This window comes from Equus caballus, chromosome 1, assembly GCF_041296265.1.
Source record: "Equus caballus isolate H_3958 breed thoroughbred chromosome 1, TB-T2T, whole genome shotgun sequence".
NCBI classification, from domain to species: domain Eukaryota; kingdom Metazoa; phylum Chordata; class Mammalia; order Perissodactyla; family Equidae; genus Equus; species Equus caballus.
In genome coordinates, this window is record NC_091684.1 from 161,065,908 (window position 1) to 161,092,686 (window position 26,779).

At 44.8% G+C, this 26,779-nt stretch overlaps 2 protein-coding genes across 14 annotated transcripts; one reads left to right on the forward strand and one right to left on the reverse strand.

Moving 5' to 3' along the window:
• Positions 1-1,719: 1,719 nt before the first annotated feature.
• On the reverse strand, positions 1,720-8,497 carry RPUSD2 (RNA pseudouridine synthase domain containing 2). The gene is made up of 4 exons (XM_005603147.3): positions 8,157-8,497; positions 4,843-5,682; positions 3,342-3,638; positions 1,720-2,665 (listed from the first exon to the last, which is right to left on the reverse strand). The coding sequence occupies exons 2-4, from the start codon at positions 5,488-5,490 to the stop codon at positions 1,931-1,933; spliced, it is 1,680 nt and encodes a 559-aa protein (XP_005603204.1). The 5' UTR covers positions 5,491-5,682; positions 8,157-8,497; the 3' UTR covers positions 1,720-1,930.
• CCDC32 (coiled-coil domain containing 32) lies at positions 8,484-16,895 on the forward strand. 13 transcript variants are annotated; one of them, XM_023619931.2, is made up of 4 exons: positions 8,484-8,795; positions 10,290-10,542; positions 13,338-13,512; positions 16,237-16,895. In XM_023619931.2, exons 2-4 carry the CDS (start codon positions 10,302-10,304, stop codon positions 16,373-16,375), a joined length of 555 nt encoding a protein of 184 aa, XP_023475699.1. In that variant the 5' UTR covers positions 8,484-8,795; positions 10,290-10,301; the 3' UTR covers positions 16,376-16,895. The 13 variants fall into 13 exon arrangements, with proteins under 13 accessions (XP_023475699.1, XP_023475717.1, XP_070127949.1 ...); XM_023619949.2 differs by having other exon boundaries at positions 13,356-13,512; XM_070271848.1 differs by having other exon boundaries at positions 10,295-10,542; positions 13,356-13,512.
• The last annotated feature ends 9,884 nt before the right edge of the window (positions 16,896-26,779 follow it).

Below are 26,779 nucleotides of genomic sequence, written 5' to 3' on the forward strand. Positions count from 1 at the left end.
GGCGTGTAATAGGTGGTTAACAACCACGACAGTCCACTGAAAGAATATAAACTCAATTGCTTTTCCTCACCCAGACTACTACTGCTCAGTATGTGTTGGTCAAAGGCTACAGACTAGTTGGGTTTTTTTTTTTCTGCTTTTTCTCCCCAAATCCCACCCCCTCGCCCCCTGCCACCGTATATAGTTCTATGTTATTAGTTGTGGGCCCTTCTAGTTGTGGCATGTGGGATGCAGCCTCAACATGGCCTGAAGAGCGGTGCCGTGTCTGCGCCCAGGATCTAAACCAGCGAAACCCTGGGCCACCGAAATGGAGCCCCCAGATTAGTTGTTAATGAGCCTGTTTCATTCACCCTGAGGGAGCCTGAAAACAAAAATCCAGGGGTCTCTTTATGGGTATGCCAAAGAAATAGTAAGTACATGACAGATGTAGAACAGAAGGAACAGAAAGGAGAAAGCTTCTGCCTGAACAGAAGTCAAACAAGGCAAGAAACAAGGCAGTAAGAACGTCCGCAGGGCAAGAAACAAGCAGTAAGAACGTCCTCAATATGGTAAAGGGGATTTACAAAAAGACAACAGCTGACATCACACAATGGTGAAAGACTGAAAACTTTCCCCCTAAAGATGCCCACTTAAGTTATGCTACTTCTATTCAACATTGTACTGGAATCACAATGAGGTATCCCGAGCAATTAGACAAAAAAAGAAATAAAAGGCATCCAAGTATGAAAGGAAGAAGTAAAATCATCTCTATTCACAGATGACATGAAAAAGAGATACACACATACACATACACTTTAAGAATCCACAAAAAAGAACTATTAAGCTAATAAAGTCAGTGAAGTTGTAGGATACAAAATCAACACAAAAAAATCAATTGTAATTCTAACCACTAGCAATGAATAATCCAAACATGAAATTAAGAAAACAATTCCATTTAAAATAGCACCAAAAAGAATAAAATACTTAGGATTAAATTTAACCAAGGAGGTACAAGACTTATACACTGGAAATAACAAAACATTGCTAGAAGAAATAAAAGAAGACCTAAAAAAGTAAAAAGATATCCCATTTTCATGGATTGGAAAACCTAATACTATTAAGATGGTAATACTACCTAAAAACAACCTACAGATTCAATGCAATCCCTATCAAAATCCTATCAGCCTCACAAGCAACAAAAGCAAAAACAGACAAATGGGACTAGATCAAACTAAAACTTTTGGGGATCAAAGGACATAATCAACAGAACAAAAAAGCAAACTACAGAATAGGAGAAAATATTTGCAAATCATATATCTGATAAGGGGTTAAAATATGTGAGGTGATATCTTACTGTAGTTTTGATTTTTTTATTTCTCTGATGATTAGTGACATTGAACATCTTTTCATATCCTTCTTGGCCATTTGTATATCACTTAAAGAAGTGTCTATTCAAGTTTCTGTGCATTTTTTAAATTGGATTTGATTTTTTGTTGTTGAATTGTAGGAGTTCTTTACATATTCTGCATGTTAACCCCTTATCAGATATATGATTCCATTTATATAAAATGTCCAGAATAGGCAAATTTACAGAGACAGAAAGTAGACAAATGGTTGCCAGGGGCTGGGAGGAAGGGGAAATGGGGAGTGACTATTGAATGAGTGTGGGTTTCCTCTTGAATTTCACCTCAATAAAAAACAAAAAGAAAAAGAAGCAGTAAGAAAATCAGACACACAAGCTCTTAGAAAAAGGGATGTATTTACAAACCAAAAAGTTCCCACACTCTAGCTGGAGAGAAAGGAAGGAAGGAGGTAGCACGTATGAGCAGGTCCTTTAAAAACCCAACCTCACTCCTGTAGAAACCCTGAGTACCAGCCCATGAGGTCAGCTCCTACCCATGGCCCATCCCTCTTCCAACCCAAGAAGCAGGCCCTCCATTGGCCACAGCCCTCAGTCCTCTTGCCAGTCATCCTGTGCCCAGGCAGGCATGGGTGAAAAGTACTCAAAGCCTGGCCCTTTATAGCGCAGGGCATGCAGGAACATCACAAGATCCTGGGGCAAGGGGTCCTGTCGCACCAGCCGGCATTCTGCACAGAGAGGGTCCATCTCTTTATTCACAGCATCTGTTTCAGTTGCGTTCCCTGGTGCCAAGGCCATTTTATCCAGATCCTGAGGGGCTGCCTCAACTGCTCCATCCATCTTCTGGGCAGATGCAGTCAACTCTTCTAGGCAGTCCTTGCCCAGCTCTGAGGAGGGAGCTGTAGTGTCTGAGAGTCCTGGGGACAGGTCGCCCTCACAGAGATCTAACACATCCAGGCTCTGTTTGGCTTGGTGCTCTGCCACAAGGTCCCGAAGCAGTTGTTCATCTGTCTTGGGAATGTGGCCACCCCGGCCCCGGGAGGGGCCCCAGGCAACTGAGTTGTAGATGGGGTCATTGAGGATGGGGTGGCCCAGGAACTGTAGGTGAACTCGGATCTGGTGGGTGCGGCCTGTAAGTGGCCGGCAGCGCACCACACTGGAGTGGCCATTGTAGCTCAGTCTCTGGAACACTGTCTCACAGGGCTTGCCCCGAGTATCTACACGGCACACCCCCACCTTGTAAGACACTACCAAGATGGGTTCCTTGCAGGTCACTTCCTCAGTAGGAAACTCCCCCTCCACTCGGCACACGTACTCCTTCTCCAGCTGCACAGGAGGGAAGAGCGAAAAAGTCAGCACAAAGCCTAAACTCCTGAAGCCCAGACCCTCTGCAGTGATGAGAAATGTGCCAGTGTCAGACAGGAGAGGATTCAAACCCCAGCTCCACCATTTCCCAGTTTCATGATACTCAGCCTCTTAAATCCCATTAAGTTGTCTAGAAAACACAGGACTAGAAAAGCATTTACCTCACCGGGCTGTTATAAGGATTCAGTAAGTTTGGCTCTAATGTACTTGGCATTGAGCCTGGTATACAATAAGCACTCAATAAACGTATCACAATCAGATCCAGAACTACAAGTCTCAAGACCACAATCATTACCATTTAACTCTTCTACCCAAGCCTCTTCCAACTTCATCCAAAATCTTTCCACCAAGTAGGCTCTCCCCACAATCTCAAAAATCTTGCTTGGCCTGTCAGTACTTTAAAACTCCAAAACAGCCAACTACTAAGAGAAGCAGTGTACGCCATCTCCAAAAGTCTTTTGAAACATGAGAGATAATAACCTGTCTTTGGCACTTTAGGTGTTGACCTTTCTGAAGGTAGGAAGCTTGGCCAGATAAACGTGAAGGCCCACTTCAGTTAGAACTCAGAGATGCCCTTTTGACACAGAGCATTTGTGTGCCCAGGAAGTGGCCTGCAGGAGACAACAGCCTGGCTCACCTGCCGGTCCCGAACCTGCTCATGAATTCTCTCTGAGACGGCTGCTGTCTTGGCAAACATAAGGACTCCTGAGGTAAGGCGGTCAAGCCGATGCAATGGGTGTAGCTCCTTGAGTTGGTGCTCTTTGCCCAGGATGAAGATGACCGTGTTGTGCCTGAAGCGGCCACAGGGATGGACAGGAATGGAAGAAGGCTTGTCTACAACCACCATGTCTTCATTCTCAGCTAGCAGGCGGACAGGCTCTGCTGTGACTGGTGGCTCATGCCTATGCACTGTGTTCCGCAAGAAGTCATTGTCCTGCCAATGACATAGGCAATCAGTCAGCCCAGGGGCCAGCAACCTGTATTCTGCACACACAGCTTTCCTTTTTATTGACAAGAAGAATGGTGACAGTCCATCCTTATGCAGAAAAAGCAGTGTGCATAGTGTATTCTCATTTGGTAAAAATACAGACACACAGGCAGATAGCAGGCATTGAAAAAGTATTAGAAGGGTATACACAAAAATGTTAACGGTGATATCCCTGGGTGGTGGAATTATGGATGTTTTCTGGTTTTGCTTATTTTCTGTTTTCTCTACAATAAAGTTACATTTAAAAGCCAACTTTTTCTAAAGTAGAGGGAAAAAATCATCACATCGTGAACTTGAACAAATACCAAGCTGCCAGTCCAGAGATCTGGGCTCTAGAGCTGGGTTTCCCACAGGTTCCCTGCATGATCTTGGGCAAGTCACTTAACTTCTCTGGGCCTCAGTTTTCTTATCCATAAAGTATAAGGGTTAGACCAGATCTGTGCTTCTCAAAATTGGGATGAGAAAGGGGATTCAAATCACCCCTTCCCCAAATGCTGAAACTGCCTTGTCTCCACAACCGTGGCGAGCCAGTGTTACTGACAGGGGTGTCTGGGACCTCTTAGCTGTGATGGAATTTTAAAGAATGGTCAAAGCACTGGGCTAGACAGTTCTAGTCTCTATCCCTGACATTTCACAATTCTATCATATCAGCCTCTATGATAAATAATTTAAGTAGTGGTTAAAAGAACACAGGTTGTGAAGGTGACACTGCTGCCTTACCTTTGTGAGTTTTACCTTAGTTTGGTTTCCTCACAGGTAAAATCAAGTAGTAATACCTATCCCACAAGGCTGTCGATAGAATTAAATGTTGAAGTACTTAACTGTGTCCCCAGCACACAGTAAGATGTAAGTAATAGCCTCTATTATTACTATTTGTACAGTGCCTAACAGGAGCTATGAGAATTCCAACTTCTGTCCCTTGGAAACAAGGAAACCGCAGTGATGGAGGGGATAAACGGGCTGAGTTTTGAAGCACAGAGGATACTTGCGGAGATAAGGTGGCAGGAGGGCGCTAAAAGAGTGTTCCAAGTGAAAGCGAGAACGCTTCAGAATTACCCCGGTTTTACTCTTGTACCTATGCCCAGTAACTCTTGAAAAACCCCTGCTCCCTTTCCTCGCCCGCTTCCGGCCGGCCCCATCATGACTCCACCTTGAGCACAATGCTGAGGTCCTGTACCGGCTCCTCGTTGAGGTGCAGGCGCCCGGCCCGGACCGCGGCCTCGTAGTAGGCCAGGGGCTGGGCTCGGAACTCGGTGCTGAAGACGTGCAGCAAGCTGTGGCCCACCCAGCGGCCCTTGCAGTAGGTCTGGAAGTCAAAGTAATAGGGCCGCACTTTGCGCAGGCCGCCCTCGAAGTAGTAGCTGGTCTCTGCAAAGTGCTCATCGCCGAAGCTCACTCCAGCCCGCCGCTTCTTCGGGGGCGGCACGATGCGCTCCCCGGTTGCGCCCCGCCGCTTCTTCCGTTTGCCTGGGCCCGGGGCAGCAGCCGGAGCCTGCTCCCCGCTCCCTGTGGCTGGCTTCCCGTCCCCTGGGGCTGGCTCCACTCCCGCGCCCGCTGGTTCCGGGCGCCCTGGGGTCCGCTCATCCGTCGCGTGGCCACCCGTGTCTCCATTTTGCTGAGTCGGAGCCCTCAGCTCGCTAGCTGCCTCGGCCTCGATCGAGGGTGTTTCCGCCATCCGGCCCTTATGGCCACCACAAGTCCCGGCAAAGCTGAGGCGCCGGAGGTTCAAGCACTCCTGCACCAGAACCGAGAGCCAGCGGCGGCGGGTCAGCCACATAACCGCGCGGCCGCAGTTCATGGGTCGCGATCTGAGGACGTCACTCAGCACCAGCCAATCAGTGAGGCCCAGTGCGAAGCCGGGACTGCGAAGAGAAGCTAGGGAGAGAGTTGAAGGAGTTGAGTGAGTGGCGAGTTGAGAGGCTGCGAGGATGTCTCACCGAAAGTGTGGATTCCCTGTAGATATGCTCAGAGCCCTTGGGTCTGGAAAACTCTTGAAAGGAGTTGTTTAAAACAAAACAAAACAAAACAAAACAAAACAGAATGAGGATTGCTAGACTCCAAATATACTAAGAAGCCCTGCGTTGTATACTTTAAAAGGGTGAGTGAATATTATAGTATGTGACTTATATCTCAATAAAGCTGTTAAATATGTATTTAAAAATACACACACCCCAGAAGCGATGTTTTCACACCGCTCCCCCCAACAGCATGAGAAGGATTAGAGATCTCCCGTTTGCTCCTGTCCTGAGATTAAAACAGCAAATGGATCAGAGGATATGTTTATCAGAGTTCTTAAATGCAAAACACTGAAACCAACTCTGATTCACTTCATCAGAGAGGGAATTATTGAAAGGATATTAGTACCTCACAGAATTCACAAGAGAGCTGGAGAGGAGGCTCAGAAAAAGAGCCAAATCAAGAGAAACCAAGGCTTCTGAGAATCAGCCACATGGCAAAAGGGTGAATTGTATTTCAAGAAAGTCATTATTTTTTTTAAAAAAGAATGCTTTTCAGAATGTGTGCGAAGCATGGACAAGAAGAGAGATGTGAGAGAGGTCTAGAGAGGGAGTCCTTGTGGGATTATCCAAAGCCTTGCCACTCAAAATGTGGTCTGTGGATTAGTAACCTGGACTACACCTGGCAACTTGTTGGAACTGCAGGGTCTCTTTTCACTGACAGTGGGGTGTTCCCTGAGCAGTCCCTCAGTGAGATTTAGACACTGTTCCCCGTTTTATAGACCCCAAGCCTGACTCTGGCCCATCTTGAGATTCTGTGAACTAATTAACATCCTTTAATCCTGTGCTGTACAATATAGTAACCATTAGCCACATGCGGCTATTTAAATTTAATTAATTAAAATGAAATAAAATTTAAAATTCAGTTCTTCAGTTGCGCAAGTTGCATTTCAAGTGCTCAATGGCCACATGAAACTAGTGGCTACCTTAGTGGACAGCTCAGATACAGAACATTTCTGTCATCACAGAAAGTTCTATTGGAGAGAGCAGTTTTAATCAACTCCTTTTACTGCTTAAACTGGCTAGAATGAGTTCTACTGTTTGAACAAAGAACTCCAACTAACTACTATGATAAGGATTTAAGTCTATTTTAAGAGCAACGGGGAATCATCAAAGAATTTTTGGGGGGTGTGTGTGTGATATGATCTGATCTCCATTCCAAAGGATCACCCTGGTTGAAACATAAAGAAGTGACCGAAGAGGGAATCACAAGGTCTAGCTCCAGTTCAGTGTGGTCCTTGATCGTGAGGGTTCTAATTCAAACATTCACACACCAAACAAACTTTGAACATTGCCAGGCTGATTGGCTCTGGAGATACAGAGGTAAGAAAAACCTGGTTCCTGATCTTAGTGAAAGCGTAGGCTCGTTGAGGATACAAATAAGAAACCTATTTGTGCTAATCACACTGCTGCAAAAGCAGAGAGTCTGAGATAAAGGGACGCTGACCGCCCTCATGTGGCTTCCTGGTGTGAGCAGTTCTTGAGGAAGGGGAGATTACCATGGCTTATAGTTTCAGTTTTACAAGTCCAGGATCTGGTTTGGATTTATTTAGTGAACACACCAACTAAACTCAGAAGACATGGGTGAATCGGTAAGGGTGCCAATTTGTTAATTTACAGCTGTAACTTTAAGTCACAAAATATATTCCATTTCATGCCAGCAACTATTTATGCCTACTGTTAAACACACCCTCATCCTTCTACCAAGATATTTAAGAAGCCAAATCTGAAATTAAGAGTATGTTTGGTGAGCAGGAAATCAGAGAAAAGGGCATAAGCAAGTTGAGAGGCCATGAAGTAGCTTGATGAAGCACCCATAACCCTATGATGCTGCCCCTTTCTGTGAATCAGATGCTGCCAGATAAATATTGCCAGGTTGGGTGGTAGTCTGAGGATCCCTCACTGGGAGACTCCGCCCCCCTCCCTATTTATTCCCCAAAAATAAGCACTGCCAAAATCTTGCTCCTTTGTTTTCTAACTTCCTTGCTTTCCACTTCCTTCTGTTTGCATATTCTAAGAATGGTTATAAATGGGAGCAACGGAGTACCTTGTAGTTCCCTTTCACAGGGTGGTAGTTACTACCACCACAGCCACATAGACTGACTTTGCGCACATCTAGAGACTATATCATCAGCCAAGTTACTTCTACTGATGATTGGTTGATGTCTTTCAGCACATGTTTCTTCGAGAGAGAGTAACCGGCCATGGAAATTAGAGGTGGATGGGGGAAGAAGGGTTGCATCTCAGCGCACTGATAACCCCTTTAGGATATCAAAGGTCATCTCCTTTAAAAAAGCGTTTCTGACCCGTCCTTCCCCCTCCCCCCGCCCACCCCTGCCCATGCCGTAACCACTGTCGCCTTTATGTGTTCCTGCCAGACTTCCGTCGTATCCTCTATAACTCTTTGCTGTTATTTGTAAACTTGTCTGAAGACCTCTGGAACCCATACCAAGTCTTATCTGTCTTGAATTCCCGCTTAACACAATGCCTAGAACACAGCAGGAGCTTGGCGTCTATTGACTAAAGGAATGAGAGAAAGCTTCATAACTTGGTGAGTGGGACACGGGTGTCCTGTGACAGTTAAAGAAAGAAGTCGCCTTCTTCTCCATTTGAACCATCGATGTGCTATAACTTGGTTAGAGAAGGGCTGAAATTTTCAGAAACAAACACTGGCTCAGAGAATTGTCCAGAAGATGAACTTGCTCAGGGAACCAAAAAAAGTCAAAGGCCTTGGAAACTAGGCTTCTCCCTCCGAGGAGAGTAGGGTCGGAGGTCGCCGCCCGCGCGGCTGGAACCCGCAGGAGTAAACGGAATCAACCCGGCCCCAGGGAAGGCAGGAGCCAGTGCACGCGATTCCACCGTTCCCCGGCGACAACAATCCCGCCCACCGCTTCCTCGCACCCATCTCCCCACTTCCTCACCCTGTTGAGCTCCACTCGACCAATCGACGCACAGAACATCGCCAGCTCGGGCGGTGGTTGGAGGGCTCCCGGGATCCGTCACTTGGAGACTCCGCCCTCCCGCTTCTTCCGGTTGCCAGCGACGCAGCTGAGCTGAGTGTTTGCAAGCTGCCAGGCAGGTGATTGCGGTAGGTGAGGAGGGACAGGGTGCCCAGCGTTTTGTATCCCCGGCTCCCGCCCCATCCTGGGATCCGCAAAGGGGCCTCGGGGCCTGACTCACCCCGCTCAGCTAGTGCTTGAGGACAGAGTGACTGAGGCCCGGGGTCTGGACCCCAGGGTTTCCAGCGCTGTTCCGGACTTCCTAAGGGGAAGAGCGGGGACCGGGGCGCAGGTGCGAGCAAAGTTCTGATTTGGGTGGGTTCAAACGACTTCGGGATGGGGGTGGAGGGTTCGTTGTGGCCTCTGGCATCAGTTTATCCAGGGCTGCCGTGACGTATCTGCCCCTTTTACTTCCGGGCCCTTGCACTGGCTGGGCTCCCTGTCTTGGAATTATTCAGACCTTTCTCCAGGCAGCCTTCCTAATCTCAGAGATCCCTCCTGAAAGAAGGTGTCAAGCCATCCTGTGAGATTAGATAGTTCTGAAAGCCCCCAGGCTCTGTGCGTAGCCCTTCCCACCTAGCTCTGCTTGGGCTACTTTCAGTAAATTCCCAAACAAGCAGAGTGGTGTTGGGTAAAAACATGGATTTTGGAGCAGCACAGGTCCAGTTTCCAATCAAGGATTCACCATCTATCAGTAGTGTGCCCTTGACAAGTTACCCACCTGATCCTCAGTTTTTTCATCTGTTAAAATGATGAAAATGTCTCTCTCTCAGTATTTCTGAGTATTAAAATAAGAACATGAGGCGTATAGCCCAGCTTCTACGTGTAGTGCGTACGTGGGCCTTTGCATATGACAGTATTCTCTGACAGAGTTTTCATCACGAAGCACCTTTATTATCCTTGTGTATATGGAATGTGTGCAAGATTGTTAGTCTGTGCCCTAATGAAAACAGAATTTAATAGCCTGATGACAGACTGGTTGCATTTTGGAGAACCTTTGGAGAGAAGTGCAGGGTGGTTGTCCTTGCTGGAAATATCCTAGAAATTCCTTTGTGTGTGTGTTAACACATATATAATGTAAAGTTTACCATTTTAACCATTTTAGATGTCCAGTTCAGTGGCATTTGCATGGTTGTGCAACCATCTCCACTGTTCATCTCTAGAACTTCCCACACTGAAACTCTGTACCCATTAGACAATAACTCCCATTCTTCCCTCCACAAACCCCTGGCAACCCCCATTCTATTTTCTGTCTCTAAATTTGAATCCTGTAGGTACCTCATGTAAGTGGAATCATTCAGTATTTGTCCTTTTGTGTCTGACTTGTAGAAATTCCATTTTGAAAGACAAACTTCATTATGAAAACAACTTGAGGGCAGAGCCAGAAGAGGAACCCAATTACCCTCTTGCCATCTTTTATCTGTAACTTAGGAATTGAATAGAAGACACTTTAAGTTTGGTTAAGGGAAACTTCTTAAAAGGCTATTACCTTCCTTCAATGGGTAAACAAATAATCTGAGTACCTCATAGTTATACTGTGTCCTTAAAGCCAGTCTTTACTCACTCAAGCTTCTGTTTTTCAGCTCAGATTCCAAATGAAAATGTTTGAGAGCATTGACTCTACAACCACAAGATCTGGCCCGGATCTTTGGGCCGAAATCTGTTCCTGTCTACCAAATCCTGACCAAGAGGATGGTGCCAACACTGCCTTCTCAGACTCCTTCGTAGATTCTTACCCCGCTGCTGCAGGCCAGAGGGCCTCAGACTTTGCTGTTCAGCCAGCTGTAAAGCCATGGGCTCCCTTGCAGGATTCAGAAGTGTATTTAGCATCTTTAGGTAAGTTCAATGGCTTTTTTCTTCTTTAAATCAGAAGCTGGTGGTTTTAAGGAAGCATACTGAAGTTCTGTTACATCAAACCTGGATTTTTATTCTTAGGTGTTTTTTTTTTGTCCTCACCACATGTATCTATCAGATGTAATTCTAGCGGATGTTTCAGGTTGATTGTTGGAAAGGAGCCCCCTTTTCCTTGTACATCTCTTAAAACAGTCTTTGTTGCCTCCTGCCTCGGACTGTTTCATCTGAATTCTGCTCTATTTCTTGGCATTCTCTATAACCCTCTTGCCTACTATTAGTGGCCTATATATTCAAATAACTCAGAAGTATCAAGTCTTATGCAATCCTGAAAGAAAAGATCATGGCCCCAGAGCTACATGTGGATTTCTGATGCTACACTTTGAAAAACTTACATTAAATAGATTGATTGTTGTAATGGGTGCATGTTGACATAAAATTCATTCTGCCTCTGTTAGTCATTTTATTTTTTTAACATTTCCTGAACACATCTTCACTGTCCTGTCCTGTGGCCTTAAGTGTAAGTATTTAGAGAGACTCCAAACACAGGAAAGAGATTCACATTGTCCCATGCAAGGGAAAAGAAAAATATCATTCTAGGGAAGTGATGGCCAGTCTTTAGAATTGTGGTATCTTTTTATTATTAAATATCCATGAGACCCATCTGTGTGTCACAAAACCAAACCTGGGAGGAAAGACAATTTAGGAAGAAGCAGCTTTTGAGGAAGAAGAAAAAGAAGAGTCAGAATGATAGTTTATGTGATTGCTGAGAAATATCTTGAAAAAATAAAAGGAATTTTGTTAATGATGTACTGGAGGAAAAAGATGTGAGAAAAACACAGGTGGAATGATGCGTAATGAGAAAGATGAGGGTGTAATGTGAAATTTGTCAGGAAGCCACCGAAGATAGGATAGTAATGCTTGCAGCCGTGGCTGAGGAGGTTGACAGTTCTGTTTTGTGGTAGTCGGAATGCCTGTTTAATGATGATACGGAGAAGGAGCAACAGTCTGAGAAATCTGAAGTACCAGATCCTTTGCTTGTTGGTGCTCTGCGCCCAGGGGTTATAAGAAACTTTCATGGATTCGGTGATGATTTTGATTGGTGAAGACTGGTTCAGAAAGTTAAAACTCCACCGATCATTTTTCTGAAGTCAGTTAAGAGGATGATTAAAATTTCCTTCTCTGAGGAAAATAAGAGCCACTTCTGTTGCCTTTGGCGGAGTCTGGGAGAGAATGGGAGGCAGGTTTGGAGTATGCAGTGGTGCATGTTTCTGCCCGCCCCCCTTAAGTCACAGCTGATCAGAGACTCAGCACACTCGGAGAGAGGAAGACCCTTTCCAGCCCAAAAGAGTACCTTGCAGCTTGACAACCAAGGTCAGACAATATAAAGATTGTTTCTATTGCCAAATAAACCTGTATCAAAGAGAATCCGCTAAGAGCAACAATTAAAAACATAGCCAGTTCAATGTGAGATGTGCATAATCCTTTTCAGGTCCTCAAGGTGGAAAAAGCTCCTCAAATATTTAACATTTGTCAACTGCGGGCTTTTTCCATGCGTGAGTTCTTGGTGGTAACTTGCAGCAACAAAAAGTGTTTCTTGTTTTGATCTGTGGGTGCTAGCTGATATGGCTTGTTTAGAGATGAAAACTGTATTGCAAATCATAAAGTTTCTTTTGGTTCCGGGCTTGATGTTCCCCCTGCCCCCTCCAAAAAGCCATCATTTATTCATGTATTATAGTTGAAGGCAAGACTAAATGAAGGCAAAAGGCAAATGGCGATACCCCTTCTTGCTTTCTTCAAAGGGGGATATCTGTTCAACAATTATACTTAAAATGCAAAGAAGAGTAATTAAACATCCATCATGAGGAAGCCGTATGGACCACTCTCAAAGGGATTACAAGACGTTTGTTTTTGTTAGGCTCTTACATTCAGGCTGCAAGTTGAGCAACTTTAAAAAATGTTGGGAGATTCTTTTTCTTTAATCAAAAATTTAATCACATATAGAGATCTTAAATGTCTTTTGTTATTGAATTCTCATCTAGTCCATGTTAGTGTCTAATGAACCATTGGATCTCTCATCATTTTCTCTAATTCTTTCTCATGAGGTTTGGAAACCGCTTCATGTCACTATAGCAAAAAGAAAAAACCATTTACTCCTCAGAGAGACTGTTTTCAAGGAGTTGAAAAAAGATGGTAGTACACACATGTCAAGCCAGGGAAAACAAGCATTCCTTGGAGAGATACCTGCTGGCCTCTGTGATTTCAAAGAAAACATGCCATCGATTTATTTATGAGAATCTGTGGCTGTTCCCTTTTCGGGGTTTAGACATTTATTTAATACAATGCAAAGTGAAGACATTGTGAAGGAAAAAGAAAAATGTGCATTTACCCGTCCTCCTTAGAAAATGAGCTCTTGGCCATAACCCGGTGGCATAGTGGTTAAGCTCGCACACTCAGCTTCAGTGGCCCAGTGTTTGTAGGTTTGGATCCTGGGTGTAAACTTATACACTGCTCATCAAGCCATGCTGTGGTGGTAGCCCACATACAGAAAAAAATGGAGGAAGATTAGCACAGATGTTGGCTCAGGGCTAATCTTCCTCAAGCAAAAAGAGGAAGATTGGCACAGACGTTAGCTTAGGACCAATCTTCCTCACCAAAAAAATTTTAAAAAAAAAGCTCTTTGGCAGGGAGTATGGACGTACTCCTCAGTGAGAAAATTTTCAAGTTGTCATTTTGCATTTTAGATTTAGTTTTATTTCATACTCACTTTCCTTGTTAAGCTCTACTTCTCTCTTTAGAGAAGAAACTGAGACGAATCAAAGGTTTAAATCAGGAAGTGACTTCCAAGGACATGCTTCGAACCCTGGCCCAAGCCAAGAAGGAATGCTGGGATCGGTTCCTGCAGGAGAAGTTAGCGTCAGAGTTCTTCGTGGATGGACTTGATTCTGATGAGAGGTAATTGATTCCCAGTCCAGTTCCAGGTGACAGTCTGTTTCACTGAGGGAATTTCTCATTCTCTAAAGAATTCAGGGAGAGTGACATATGAGTCCAGATATGAGTTGATACCAACATCAGCTTTTCTGAGCTAAAATCATCCTTTGTAGGGTTGCTCTATTTGCTCTTAGTCCAGCAGCAGATTTCTGAGAATGGGTATTTTTGCCAAAATATAAATACCCCACCTACATTTTGATTACAGGTTAAAACAGAGTTGAGGACAAACCATTGTCTTCATTTCTAAGTACACAGTTTACTTGAGAAAGTAGTAATCACTGAACAACTGAAACTGCATCTTCTTAACCTGTGAATCTCCAGTGCCTCCGGAGTTTCTGTCATGTTATAGGCACTCAGCTTTGTGTAGACTAAATGAATGAATTTCTTAAGCATCAACTGTGAGAAGGCATGTGCTTGATGCCATGGGGCTGGGGGAGTAGGGTGGAGGGGAAATGTAAGGAAGTTTTAGACCCCTTTTTTTGGTGCTCAGAACTAGGGGGAGAGATGACAAATATATATATATAAACACACACTTAACAAAACGAGGCCGCATAAGCTCCAGATGCGTGGAAGTGACAGAACATGCTTTGGGAGTTGAGAGACCACTGAGCTCCCTCTGGGCTCTGGTGTTTGTGCTGGAGAAAGAGGCAGGACTTGCACAGTACCTGCAGGTGAGCCGAATGCAGACAGGAGGAGAGGACATTCTGCCACAAACAGCAGCATGGCACTTGATACTCGGGAAGGTGGCTCTGCCACTCCTGCTTGTGTATTCTTGGGTAAGTAATCTGTGTGTGCCTCAGTTTCCTCCTACCTCATAGGGTTGTTATGAGGGTTATTTGGGTTACTATGTACAAAGTGCTTAGAACAGTGCCTGGCACATGGTAAGTACTATGTAAGTGTTAGCTACTCTTAGTATTATTCTTCCTAACAGAATTTCTGAGTTCAGTAAGAAATTATTCAAAATGAAAATTGGTGAGGGGAGTCAAAACCTGAATTTTAACAAAAGGTCTTAGGGGAATATAATTTAACCCAAGTTTGCAACATATTACTAACATTGATTTTGAGAGTCCCGTGGTGTCAGATGAAGATACTGCTGCTGAAATCATGGATGGTATGTGAATAAAACTTCATAGTTACATTTTACTTTTTAACTTGCAAAATACTTTCACTTCCATTATCTCAAAGACCGCATTGGCATGCCCCCAGATCCAATAGAAATCATTGTGGCATCTCAGGTCAGGCCAGCTATCCTCTGAGGGTTCAGAAAATAATATACATTTTGCTCTTTTCTGTCTCTAAAAGCTCAACCCAGTTGAGCCTTAAACACAAAAGACTTGCAGACGCACAGATTCCTGAGCCACTAATAATTTGGTGTTATGTTCTCTCTCCCCTTGAATGTTTCCCTCTTCTCCAGTTCTGAGAAGAAAAGACAAAACTTTTTCCTGCATAGTTCTCAAGTAGGAATTCATTATCTCTGAAATCAGATCACCACCAAAGCTCAAGAGAATGTGTCTGTGTGTTTATCAACACACCTAAAATAATGTGGTTTTCCCTTCTCTGTAGAAATAATTGAAACAATCCTGTGAAGAGTGTGGTAGATGAAGATTAGATGCCGGTGTAGCCCCCGAGTCCTCTGAGCTGTGGGCCCTTGTTCCCCTGAACCTACATCTGTGGGAATGTGTCTTTCTATAGGGTTCAGGACAAGCACCAGGAAGCAGTAGATATGCATTTTTTTTCAAACTTCAGTTTGTGTTTTAAACAGAGGCCATTCTGTAATGGAATTGTGTGGTTCTTCACGTATGTGAAGGCCAGGTAGGTGACCCTCCTCATGGCGTGCTTTTGGCAAGGGAGGCATAGGCTGAGAATCTGACTGTCCACAACATGATTCCCCCGTCTTAGGTGTCTAAAATCTGCTAGTTATGGCTTTATTTCTTGGCTTCAGACTTTGTGCTATTGAAGAGCGTAGAATGAGGTTTACGTTATTTCTAGTCATTTGAACTTTACCGTGAATGTCTAATAGCTTTAGAGTGGAGGATCCTGGGTATTTGAGGAGGGTGGAATGGGGACACTTTCCCCCTCCCCATAGATCCAAACCAAACAAGAGCCCTCTGGCATAGTGGCCATTCCTTTGTGGGGGACATTGCTGCTCCGATATTTCCATCTTGGGGACTTACTACAGGATGGACTAAACAAACAAAAACCCCACAATTAAACCCCCAAATCATGCTTCAGGCAACTAAGTGCTGTAAGTATAACTGAGTCTCAGACTGCAGCAGATATAAGATTTCAAGATGCTCAGGTTTCTGCCTCACTAATAATTTGATATTTATTTGAATGTTTCCTCCCCTGGACAATTTCTCTCCTTTCCAATCTTGAGCAAAAAAAAGACAGGACTGGGGCATAAGCTCTTAGCTGTTCTCATCAAGCCTTCAGGGGCTCTGCATTTGAAGGGGGCTCGGTGCTGCGTATAGCCAAAGTGCCCACTAGGGGGTAAATTATGCCACTGAGCTGCAAGGATGCACAGCTGTCAGAGGAGTATCATCGTTCTCCCCGTGTTAGCAGTGAAAAACAATTGTAGGAAGAAATTGGTGGTGGGTGGGAAGGCAGTGTTTGAGTAACTGAGATAATCATCAAGTAATTAATCAGTGAGGTCTGATGCAGCCGCCTTTTTCTCCTGCTCTTTCCTAGCACCTTGGAACATTTCAAGAGGTGGCTCCAGCCAGATAAAGTAGCCATCAGTACAGAGGAGGTCCAGTATCTGATTCCTCCAGAGTCACAGGTTGAGAAGCCAGCGGCCGGGGACGAGCCAGCAGCAGCAGAACAATAAATTACACACACGCACGCTGAGCAGCTGTCTTGGGTCCAGAGGGAACATTGGAGAGCTCGGCAGCAAAAGCGAAGGAGAAATCTAGGGAGGGAAAAAAGCCCAGCCTTCCACCGCACAAAGCAAACAGCTGCCGGCCCCTGAGGACTTGCTTGGAGCTGGCATGTGTGACTGTCTTGGATAAAGTGACTGACCCAGTGCTGGATCAAAATACTGCTTTCCTCTGTGTCTCGCAGCTTGCCTGAGCACTGTTGGTGCAGGTGAGAAGTCTGCTAAGAATCTAGTGCACGACCAAGTGTGAAAGCATTTGGAGAAACTGATGCCCTTGTGTATAATGTATAAGTTAAGTGAGCCATATTTTTTCTTGCCTTTTCTGGATGTTCCCGCCTGTGTCCCAAGCATTCCCTTGGGAAATTGTCAGGGGTGCGTGGGGCCAAGGAGAGTGACGTCTGCCTGCTTGAATCCAAGCCCCATCTGGGGCTTCTCTAGCAAATCCATAATAAATGTAGGGACTTCAGAAAAAGAGGCTGGGCTTTTCCTTCGTCTGATTTGTTCCTTGTGGGGAAAAATGGACGAAAAGAAGTGTGAAAATGTGAGTGTTTCTGTGTGTATGTTTTTTTATTTCATGCATGGTTTCTCCCCTAACTTCCTTCTGCACTTAAAAAGGGCCAGGTTCCAAATTAGACTTGTAAGTGTGGTGTTGGTGTTTGACACCACTCCTGAAGAGTTCCAAGCTTGCTGCTCGCAGCAGCTTTCCTGGCTGAGCCTGTGCTTCCTCCTTATTTGTGGTTCTTCTTGTTCAGTCTGGGTTGTCCATATAACTTTTCTCATCATAAGAGCTGTGTGTGTGGTGCTATTGACCTGATTCCTTCCAGAGAGATACTCTGAGGCAGTGGGGAGGTAAGGAGAAAGGCATGCGGCCATAGGGGAGCCGGTAATCTTTGCTAGCCTCTTGTTTTTAACATGTGCCTTCTGAGAAGCCAAATCTCGGTGTTCTGAGGGCTGAAGTCTGAGGCCACGGCTCCATGGAGCTTCTTCCTGGGTAGTAGCTTCCAAATCCCTAATGATGAGCAGGATGGCCGTAAAAATCTTCAGAGAACATTTGCTCATTTATAAATCAAGTATTTGTCCAAAAGGATGGGAACCAACCAGGTGACTCCATATACTTGCTTAATTATATGAATATTTTTGTTGTAGTTTCCAGATATATTTTCCTTTTTTTTTTCATTGTCTAACGGTGTTAGCTTTATTCCTACTGCTTTTTATTAGAAGGCTACCTTTGTTGTAGAGAGTGGCCTTCTGTGTTCCCCAGACACTTGGAGGAAGCCAGACACTGACAATCACCTGGCTCGGACCGAGCTTGCAAGCTGCCATCTCTGCCTGGGGTTCAGATGCCAGCCCTCACTCTTCCTACAGGGTCATCTGATGGCTTTCCTCTGGATGCATAGGTTTTAAAAAAAAACTAAGATTGTCTTTTCCCTGCATGATAAACAAAAATTATTCTTCCTCGGTAGCAATTTAAGAAAAAAAGAAATAAGGTCCCCGAACACTCTCCCAAGGAGCAGCTGGTCACAGGATGGTTAGAGAATGTATCTGTACCAGAAAATAGTGTTTCTGTAATTCAGGCAAGAGTTTAGCTTTGCCTTTCCCCTACCTCCCATTTTCTACCTAAGAAACAGAAATTTGAGTATGAGAAGGTGGGGAGCTGATTTAGAGGAACCGAAAAGCAATTGTAGAACTGAAAGGCTTTGCCCCATGTGAAAGAAAACCTGATGAGGTATCGGAGGAAGGCCCCAGATCTCTGACTGCCTTCTCCCTTAACTCTTCAACAGAGACAAGTTTCCACAGAGGGAGTCCAATGAGTCGTAACTATGGTTTCTTAATTGGTTTAGAGGTGACAACTTAAGTGATGGCTCTAGTAAAAGGTGAAACTCCATTTACCAAAACAAATTTGATATTAGTTCTCAAAGCTAACTTAGAAGTAGATTTAACTTAGGGTATTGAAGTGGCACTAAATTTGAAACCAAGAGTCTTGGGTGCTATCTTTATCTGTCTTGTGGCTTACTGTGTGATCATAAATAAGTCAAATGACCTCTTTGTGTTCCAGTTCCCTTTCAGGAATTGAACTAACCATAGGAAGGATAGTATTGGCCAAAAATGCTGATCTGTTTCCTTTGACCCTGGAAACTTCCAAAGAACTCCAGTTAGGATTTCCTCAAATTGGTAAAATTTGAGCTGAGAGAACCTTTCTTAATACCCGTAACTTTTTGCCTTCCTCATGTCCTTAGTGAAACAGACAGAGCAAATGGAGAATAATTAGTGCTAAACCTTAGAGCCATGTAAGGGCAATTACCAACAGGGGCAAAGCAGTAATGACTGGGTATACCCAGAGAAGGTTGGGGTGGAGCCAAGGAGATAAGCTAAGTGACTGCCACTGTTCTCTCCTGGCACACACACTCATCACCCGAGGCTTGGCAAGATCAGTGCTGGAATGGTGCAGGCTGTGTCCAGTACCTGCTCTAGAAATAGGCTCTGGATGTAGGACAGCAAATAAACAAACATCCTTTCAGCAGTTGTGAGGTGTGTCCCTCTCGGGCAGACCTGCCCACCAGGACTATTGCTGGAAGAGGGGAGACGCCTTGGAGCCACTCCCTGGCCCTGCCTTGACAGGAGTCCCCCAAGGCTGAGAACAGCTCCAGCCATGAGAAGCAGCCTATATTTTCCTGAAATTCCAAACTATCCCAACTAGCTTTGGCCCTGCTTCAGTTATAAGATTCAAGACAAGACACTGCCATAGAAATCTTAGGTCTGTGGGAGGTCTGTTTGCTTGAACCCAGAAGTGGGTTGGTTATTTAAGGCACAGATTTCACTCATCTAACCAAATTTGTTGAGCCCCTACCCTGCATCAGGCATTGTGCATGGTGGTGAATAAAAGGAAACCACAGCTTCCCGCGTGGACTGATGGAGGCGGAGATATGGCCTAGCTAATTAGTGCTGTAATCACTAGTGCTGTAGAGCCTGGGCAAAGCACAGGGAGCTTTGAGAGCGTATGGGAAGGAGATTGAGAGACCCAGACCAGTCGGGTGGGAGGTAGGAGAGGTTGGGTTACGGAAGCCGAGTCCAGAAAAATGAGTAGCAGTTAGAACAGAGGGATAAGAGCGTGGAGGCAGAGAAAAGTCCTAGAAGAGGAAAACTGCATGCACCAAGGCCTAAAGGTAGAAGAAAGTTTGGAGGCTGAAAAGGAGGTCAGTGTAGCTGAAGCGTAAAGGACAAAGGAGGAAGCATCAAAAGGTGAGGTTGGAAATCAATAAACAAGGCCAGGTGTAAAGGGCCTTATTAGCCATGTTAAGGAATCTGGAATGTATTGTGGGGGCATCAGGGAACTAAAGGATCATTTTAAGAGAGGCATTGACAGGACCAGATTTGCATCTAGAAAGGTGGTCATGGCTGCCATGAACTTGACATGATTAAATTGATTAGGGGAGCACAAATTCACACTTGGCAATGATATGTCTACATGAAATCACGCAATTAGAGGGCTCATGGTTTTCCTTTGTTTTTATTTTCCAGCTTGATTTCTTTGAAGTTATTTTTCACTGTTACGGAACCAATAGACTCATGTATGGCAGGTTGTATTTTCTAAAGATGGCCATCTCAATATATCACATCCCACACTTTCATCTTACAGTGTGATGTGGACACTTCTCCAGTGAGATGTTGGGTCAATGTTCCCTCCTCTTAAACCTATGTGGCTGCCTTGCTAATGGAGTACAGCACAAACTGTGACTTCTGAAGTGAGGTCATAAAAACATTCCACCTGGGGGAAGATGTGTGTGTGTCTCTCTCTTTCCCTGCTCCTTACTAGCTGTGAACCAACGTGTAGGAAGTCAGCCTACTTTGAAGCCACCATGCTAGAGAGGCCATGGAAAGAGAGAGGTGCTCCCAGCAGTTCAGTCCTCAGCTGTTTGAGTCTTCCACCCCAGGCACCAGGGATATAAATGATTTCAGGCCCCAGCCTTCAAGCCGCCCCAGCTGACAGCAAGTGGAACAGAGACAAGCTATCCCCACAAAGCCCTGCAGGTTCATGAGCAAAATAATTGTCACAGTTTAAGCCACTAAGTTTTGGGTTGGTTTGTTACTCAGCTATAGAAGACTGGTACACCGTAACCTAGGTTTCATATTTTATGTAGCTAATTTCAAGTTTTTTATTTTGCAGTCCCTTCTAGTTTCTGATAGAGAATTTTAGTACTTATGCTGAATGCATAAGTATGTATGGAGAGGAGCGAAATTGGATGCAGGGGAGCAGCTGTGAGGTGGTTGCTGTTTAAGAAAGAGATGACGGTGACTTGAGGACTTCTGTTTCTACTTAGGATGTAGGATGCTGCAAGAAAATGTTACTCCCTAACAATGAGAAATAGCCGGATAATCTACAAAATGATAGCTTTTCTGGAGCTCTCAGAAAGCTGAGGTCATAAGGCAACCAGGTAAAGCCTCTTCAAGGAGAGGGACTCGTGAACCATTTCAGCTTTAGCAGAGCACAGGAGAAAGGGCTGGCTCTCATACAAGCAGGTAAGAGACCAGCAAAAATTTTAACAAAACTTTACAGGCTACCCGTGGGCTAGCGTGTCAGTTTAGCTGGAGACCAGCCCAGACACAGGGGAGTTTGTACTCACAGGCGAGGTTTTTCATGAGAAAAAGTGGGAGCAGGGCAGGAAATGGGAGAGAGCTCTCCTCTTTGTGGTGCCGGCAGGTAGGGGTTGATTAAGGCAGCTGCTAGGGGAAGGCAAAAAGCCTCAGCTGCTGCCACGGGCCTTCTCTCCTGTAAGCAAAAGCCTGGGGGAGGGGCAACAAACTCTTGCTTCACAGGGAGGAATAAAAGCAAAACTCATCTGTTTCTGGGTGAGGGCTAAAAACCTCCTGCCCTTCTTGAGCAAGGCAGAACCCACTGCTTCTGGGGAAATAAGAAAAGCAAAAAACCTCTCCCCCAAGGGGAGAAGCAGGAAACTGTTTTGGGTTGAAAATTCAAGCGAAGGTTTGCTCTGTTGGGGGAGAAGGCAAGAAACTCTGGTCACCCAAAACCAACCACAGATATAAGGCAGGGTTTGGCTGTCATAGGGAGAGGGGCAGACATACTGAGAAAACCCCACTCCTAAAGCTCAGGAGCATAGGACCTGTCTAAGACTGAAGTTGAACCAGGATATCAGAGACCTTGCCCTGTCCCCTCACACTAGCACCAAACAGCAAGTAACAGCAGTCTGCTGGTGGAGGGCAGGCCTGCAGGGATGGGGAAAGCTGAAGGTGGAGCAAGAACACAGAAAAACCCTCTGACACTCCAGTCTTTTTGCACCATCCTCTCACCTTCCAGTGCTATATGAGACAACGCTCCACTGCCATTCATAAGGTTTTCATGGCCAACTTTTTCGGAAGTGGGTGTCCAGGTCCTTCTTCCTAGTCTATCTTAGTCTAGAATCTCTGCTGAAACCTGTCCACCATGGGTGACCCTGCTGGTATTTGAAATATTTGTGGCACAGCTTTCAGCATCACAGCAACATGCAGCTGCCATAGTATGACAACCCACACATGGGTGGTGTGGTTCCCTGACATGGAAACGAACCAGGGCCACTGTGGTGTGATCGCCAAATCTTAATCACTAGACCACCAGGGCTGGCCTGAGATAATGATAACAACAACAAAACCTGAACCCTGCCTGACTCCTAACTAGATTGATTCAACTCCCAAGGCCAACAGGCTGGCAGAGGAGGCTTGCCCACTTCCAGGCGTAAATACTATTCACCTCAGTCTCTGCTGTTCTACACATGATAGGCATTCAATAAAAATTTACAAAACAACAACTCAACAACAAAAAAATCTAACAACCCCATCGAAAAATGGGCAGGGGACACGAACAGACATTTCTCCAAAGAAGATATACAGGTGGCCAATAGGCACATGAAAAGATGTTCATCATTACTGATTATCAGGGAAATGCAAATCAAAACTACACTAAGATATCACCTTCACCCATTCAAATGGCAAAAAAGAACCAAAACAAAAAGTAACAAATGTTGGACTGGTTGTGGAGAAAAAGGAACCCTCATACACTGCTGGTAGGAATGCAAACTGATGCAACCACCATGGAAAACGGTATGGAGATTTCTCAAAAAATTAAAAATAGAAATACCATATGTTCCAGCCATCCCACTACTGGGTATTTATCCAGAGAACTTGAAATCAGCAATTCCAAAAGTCCCATGCACTCCTATGTTCATTGCAGTATTATTTATAATAGCCAAGACATGGAAGCAATCTAAGTGCCCATCAACTGATGATTGGATAAAGAAGATATGGTATATATATACACAATGGAATACTACTCAGCCATAAAAAAGGATAAAATCGTACCATTCACAACAACATGGATGGACCTTATGTTAAGTGAAATAAGCCAAATAGAGAAAGACAATCTCTGTATGACTCCACTCATATGTGGAAGTTAAACATGTAGACAAAGAGAACAGATTAGTAGTTACCAGAGGAAAGGGGGGGGGGTGAGGGTGGGCACAAAAAGTGAAGTGGTGCACCTACAACACGACTGACAAACAATAATGTACAACTGAAATTTTACAAGTTGTAAACTATCATAATCTCAATAAAAAGTTAAAAAAAATTTACAGAACATACAAAAAGGCAAGAAAGAAAAAAAAAATGCATTGTCAAAAGATAAAAAATCAACAGAACCAGATTCAAATAACACAGAGGTTGGAACTACCAGGGGGCACTTTAAAGTAACAATGACTAATATGTTAAAGGGTCTAGTGGGAGAAGGTGGGCATCCTGCATGAATAGAAGGGGAGTTTTGGCAGAGGCTTGGAAACTATAAGAAAGTCAAATGGAAATGCTAGAGATAAAAACATGATATCAGAGATTAATTCCTTCAACAGGTTTTTCAACAGCTAGGCGCAGCTGAGGAAACAACCAATGAACTTAAGAAAGATCAGTAGAAATCATCCAAGCTGAAACGTAAAGAGAAAAAGGCATGGGGAGGGGGCTGGCGGGGGAAGAAAGGAAAACAGAACAAAACCAAGTTTTCAAGAGCTATGGGACAAAGCAAACACTCTAACATACATATAATTTGAATCCAGAAGGTGAAGAGAGAGAGAATGGGGCAGAAGAAATATTTGAAGAGATGATGGTTACATGAACGAGGATGTGGCAATGAGGCTGGAGAGAAGTGGATATGAGAAGCATTTAGGGGGAAGAACCATTGGAACTTGGTAACTGTGTGGAATGAAGTATGAGAGAGTGGGAAGAGTGACGCATGGCACCCGAGTTTGGCTCAAGGTAGTGGGGAGTGGTTAGCAAGTGGTGGTGCCAGGGTTGAGAGCCAGGCCTAGCTCTCTCCAGAGTCTGTGCCCTCTATTGCTGCACCATACTGCCTCCTCCAGGCCAGACTGGAGTGACAGTGGGCCTCTTGCTCCTTGATCCCCCGCCCTCCAGCGCCAGGCTTTACTAAGCCTTCAGTGGGCTGCCCCCATGAGTCAATGTGTGGCTAAGAGAGATTCACCTCCTTCCACTCCCCCCACCTCCCTCTCCGAAGAGCTCCGTGTCACAGATTGTTCTGAAGTAAAGGATTTCTCTTCCTGAACAGACTCTCTTCTTCCTTCATGCTGACCTAATCCACTTTAAAAAATCGGTTCTTTTCCAGATGAGATAAGTGGGGAGGGAGGAGGCAGAGGCGGGAGTGGGTGAGAGGGAAAGTGTCTATGTGTGTGCATGCATGCATGCATGGGAAGGGAGATGGGTTACTGAGAATTTATGGCTATTTTCAAGAATAGGACCAGTTTTGGCTTTTTAATCTTGTGTCCTTTTTGGACGAGATGATCAACCGCTAGCTCAGCAGAGAGCCAATATGCAACTTGGTCTTCAGCATGGTGCTTGATCAAATCACAAGATCTGGAAGACAGGATGGAGGGTGTAGGCTGGATAAGAGTACAATTGGGTAGATTCACAGTTATTTGAACAACCATCTAAAGAGTACACTCATTGATTGATAAGCTGACATGATGCTGTTTTTTTCTTTTCTTTACTCTATGCAGCTCAACATTTTTATCAATGATTTGTATAAGTGCATAGAAGCCATCCTCATGAAAAGTGAGAGAGATAGGTAATTGATTGAATAACAGAATCAGAACTCTAAAATTTTTCTATACACTGGAATGATGGGACAAAATATGAAACCTAGTAGGGATAAATGTGAAGAACTTTTCTCCTAATTTATCATTTAGAATAAAGAAATTAACTACACAATTAGGAGACAAAGAAAAACTATGTATTAGTTAGTATGTTCTGGTGACAGAAGCCAGACTCAATCTAGATTAAGCTGTAAAGGGACATTGATTGGGAAAGACAGAAGTAGAGCTGGCCTCAAGTTCAGCTGGATCCAAGGACTCAGACAGTATCTTCAATCTCCTTTCTTTCACTCTTAGCTTCTCTGCATGTTTCTCTGTGTGTTGGTCTAGCACAGAGAGTTCTGGAGCTCTGTACATTGTCACGGTTTAGCAATTCTAGAGCTAGAGATCTTCCTTCCAATTCCATATAATAAATCCCTGGGGAGGACTCTGATTGGCCTGGCCTGGGTTACATGCACATAATTGAACCACTTACTATGACCAGGGAAAGGATACTTTTATTCGCTGGGCTTAGGTCATGGGCCCGCAACTATGGCTAGGGGTACTGTGGTTCGCAATCCCACCAGACCTGTTTGAGAATGGGAAGTGGGGGAGAGTTGCTGTTACCTGAAAAAAAGCAAAAGGGATGCTGAGAAGCCAAAACAACAGATGTTCAGTGTCTTCACAGTTCAATTGAGTCAGTAGTGTTGTGTACCTGCCAAAAAAGTGACAATGCTAGGGATCAATAGTAGAAATGTACTTAGGGACATAGTAGTGTAAAAATACATTCCACACTGGCCATACTATTCTGAAGCATCATCTGTGCACCACATTGAAACAGGAACATTGACAAACGCACAATGCTCCCTGGAGGAGGGGATCCAGGATGAGGAGCCTCAGGACATCGAGTCATTTGAAGAAAGTTCAAGAAAATAAGATGTTTTGGCCTGGAAAAGAGAAGATATAATAGACACAGTTGGCCTTAAAATATTTGGAGGAGTCTTCAGTAGAAAAATGAGACATTCAAGTACAAAGGACAAACTAGGACCAGTGTGGGTAAGTTTTGGGGAGATAATTACCATTCGGTATAAGCAGAACTTTCTAATAGCTGTCCAAGAATAGATAGGGCTGCTATGTAAAAGGTAGTGAGTTCCCTGTCATTGGAGATGTTTAAGCAGGTGTCAGGTTGTAAAGAGGATTCCTGTATTGCATAGAAAGTTGGATCAGGTGACCCCCTAAGGTCCTTTCCAGTCATGAAAGTATGTGGTTGTCCAATGGACACCTATGGGAGATTGCTACTAATAAGTCGGCCCTGGCCTCCCCAACATCTGGGAGGGAGAGCTGGTTAGCTCTTTTCCCTCCCTAGATGATAGTGACCCCTTCTAACAACCACCTGATCACCTACCAACAAGCAGCTAGAGGCAGAGCCCTCCAACACTCCTTATCTTAGCCCAGCCCTGTCAGACAGACTCTTTGGCAGGGAAGATTGCAGAAAGATAGCCCTTGTGTTATTTTATGTCCTCTGAACACATACCATAAGATAAGGACTTGGATGTAGGCAGTTTATTTTAGGGGGTGAGCTGGAGTGAGGGAGCAAGGAGAATGAGATAAGAAGGTGCAGTGAGTGGTCCACTGTGGATAGTTAGTGCTCAATCGCCCTAGGAGCTCTCTGAGGAGCCATAATAATCACAGCTGAGAATTTCCCCATTGAGTGATGGGCAATCTGGGGTATAATTCCAGCAGTGCCCATTCCTCATTGGCTCAGGTTTGCCCTTTGGGAATGTTAAGCTCCTGCTACTTCCAGGCTGCTGTGTAGGGGCTGAGAAAAGCCTCGGCAGAGAAGGAGAGAGGTGGGAAGCTGTGAGCATGCACCAGAACTGTCCACTGCAGCTGCAGTTGGCCACAAAGGTGGGTGAAGGTATGTGGGGCAGGGCATCCACAACGTCTGCCCCAGTCCCTTTCCCGCCCCTTCCAGGACCCATCTTCTAGGGGCAGTGTGAGAACTTTGATGTTCACATTCCAGCCTCTGTGGCCCAGGGTGTTCTCCAGGTTGGCTAACTCAGCATAACCTCATCTGAATGTCCACCCACAGCTCTCTTGGGCTCAAGTCTCCCTTCTGGGTCTAACTCCCTCACTGGGCTGTCAGGGCTGAGGGCGCTAGGGCAGTGGGCTCTCCAGGCTACCACCTGTTCTGTTCTACACCCACATGTGTGCTTAGAACATGGTGACAACAGGGACA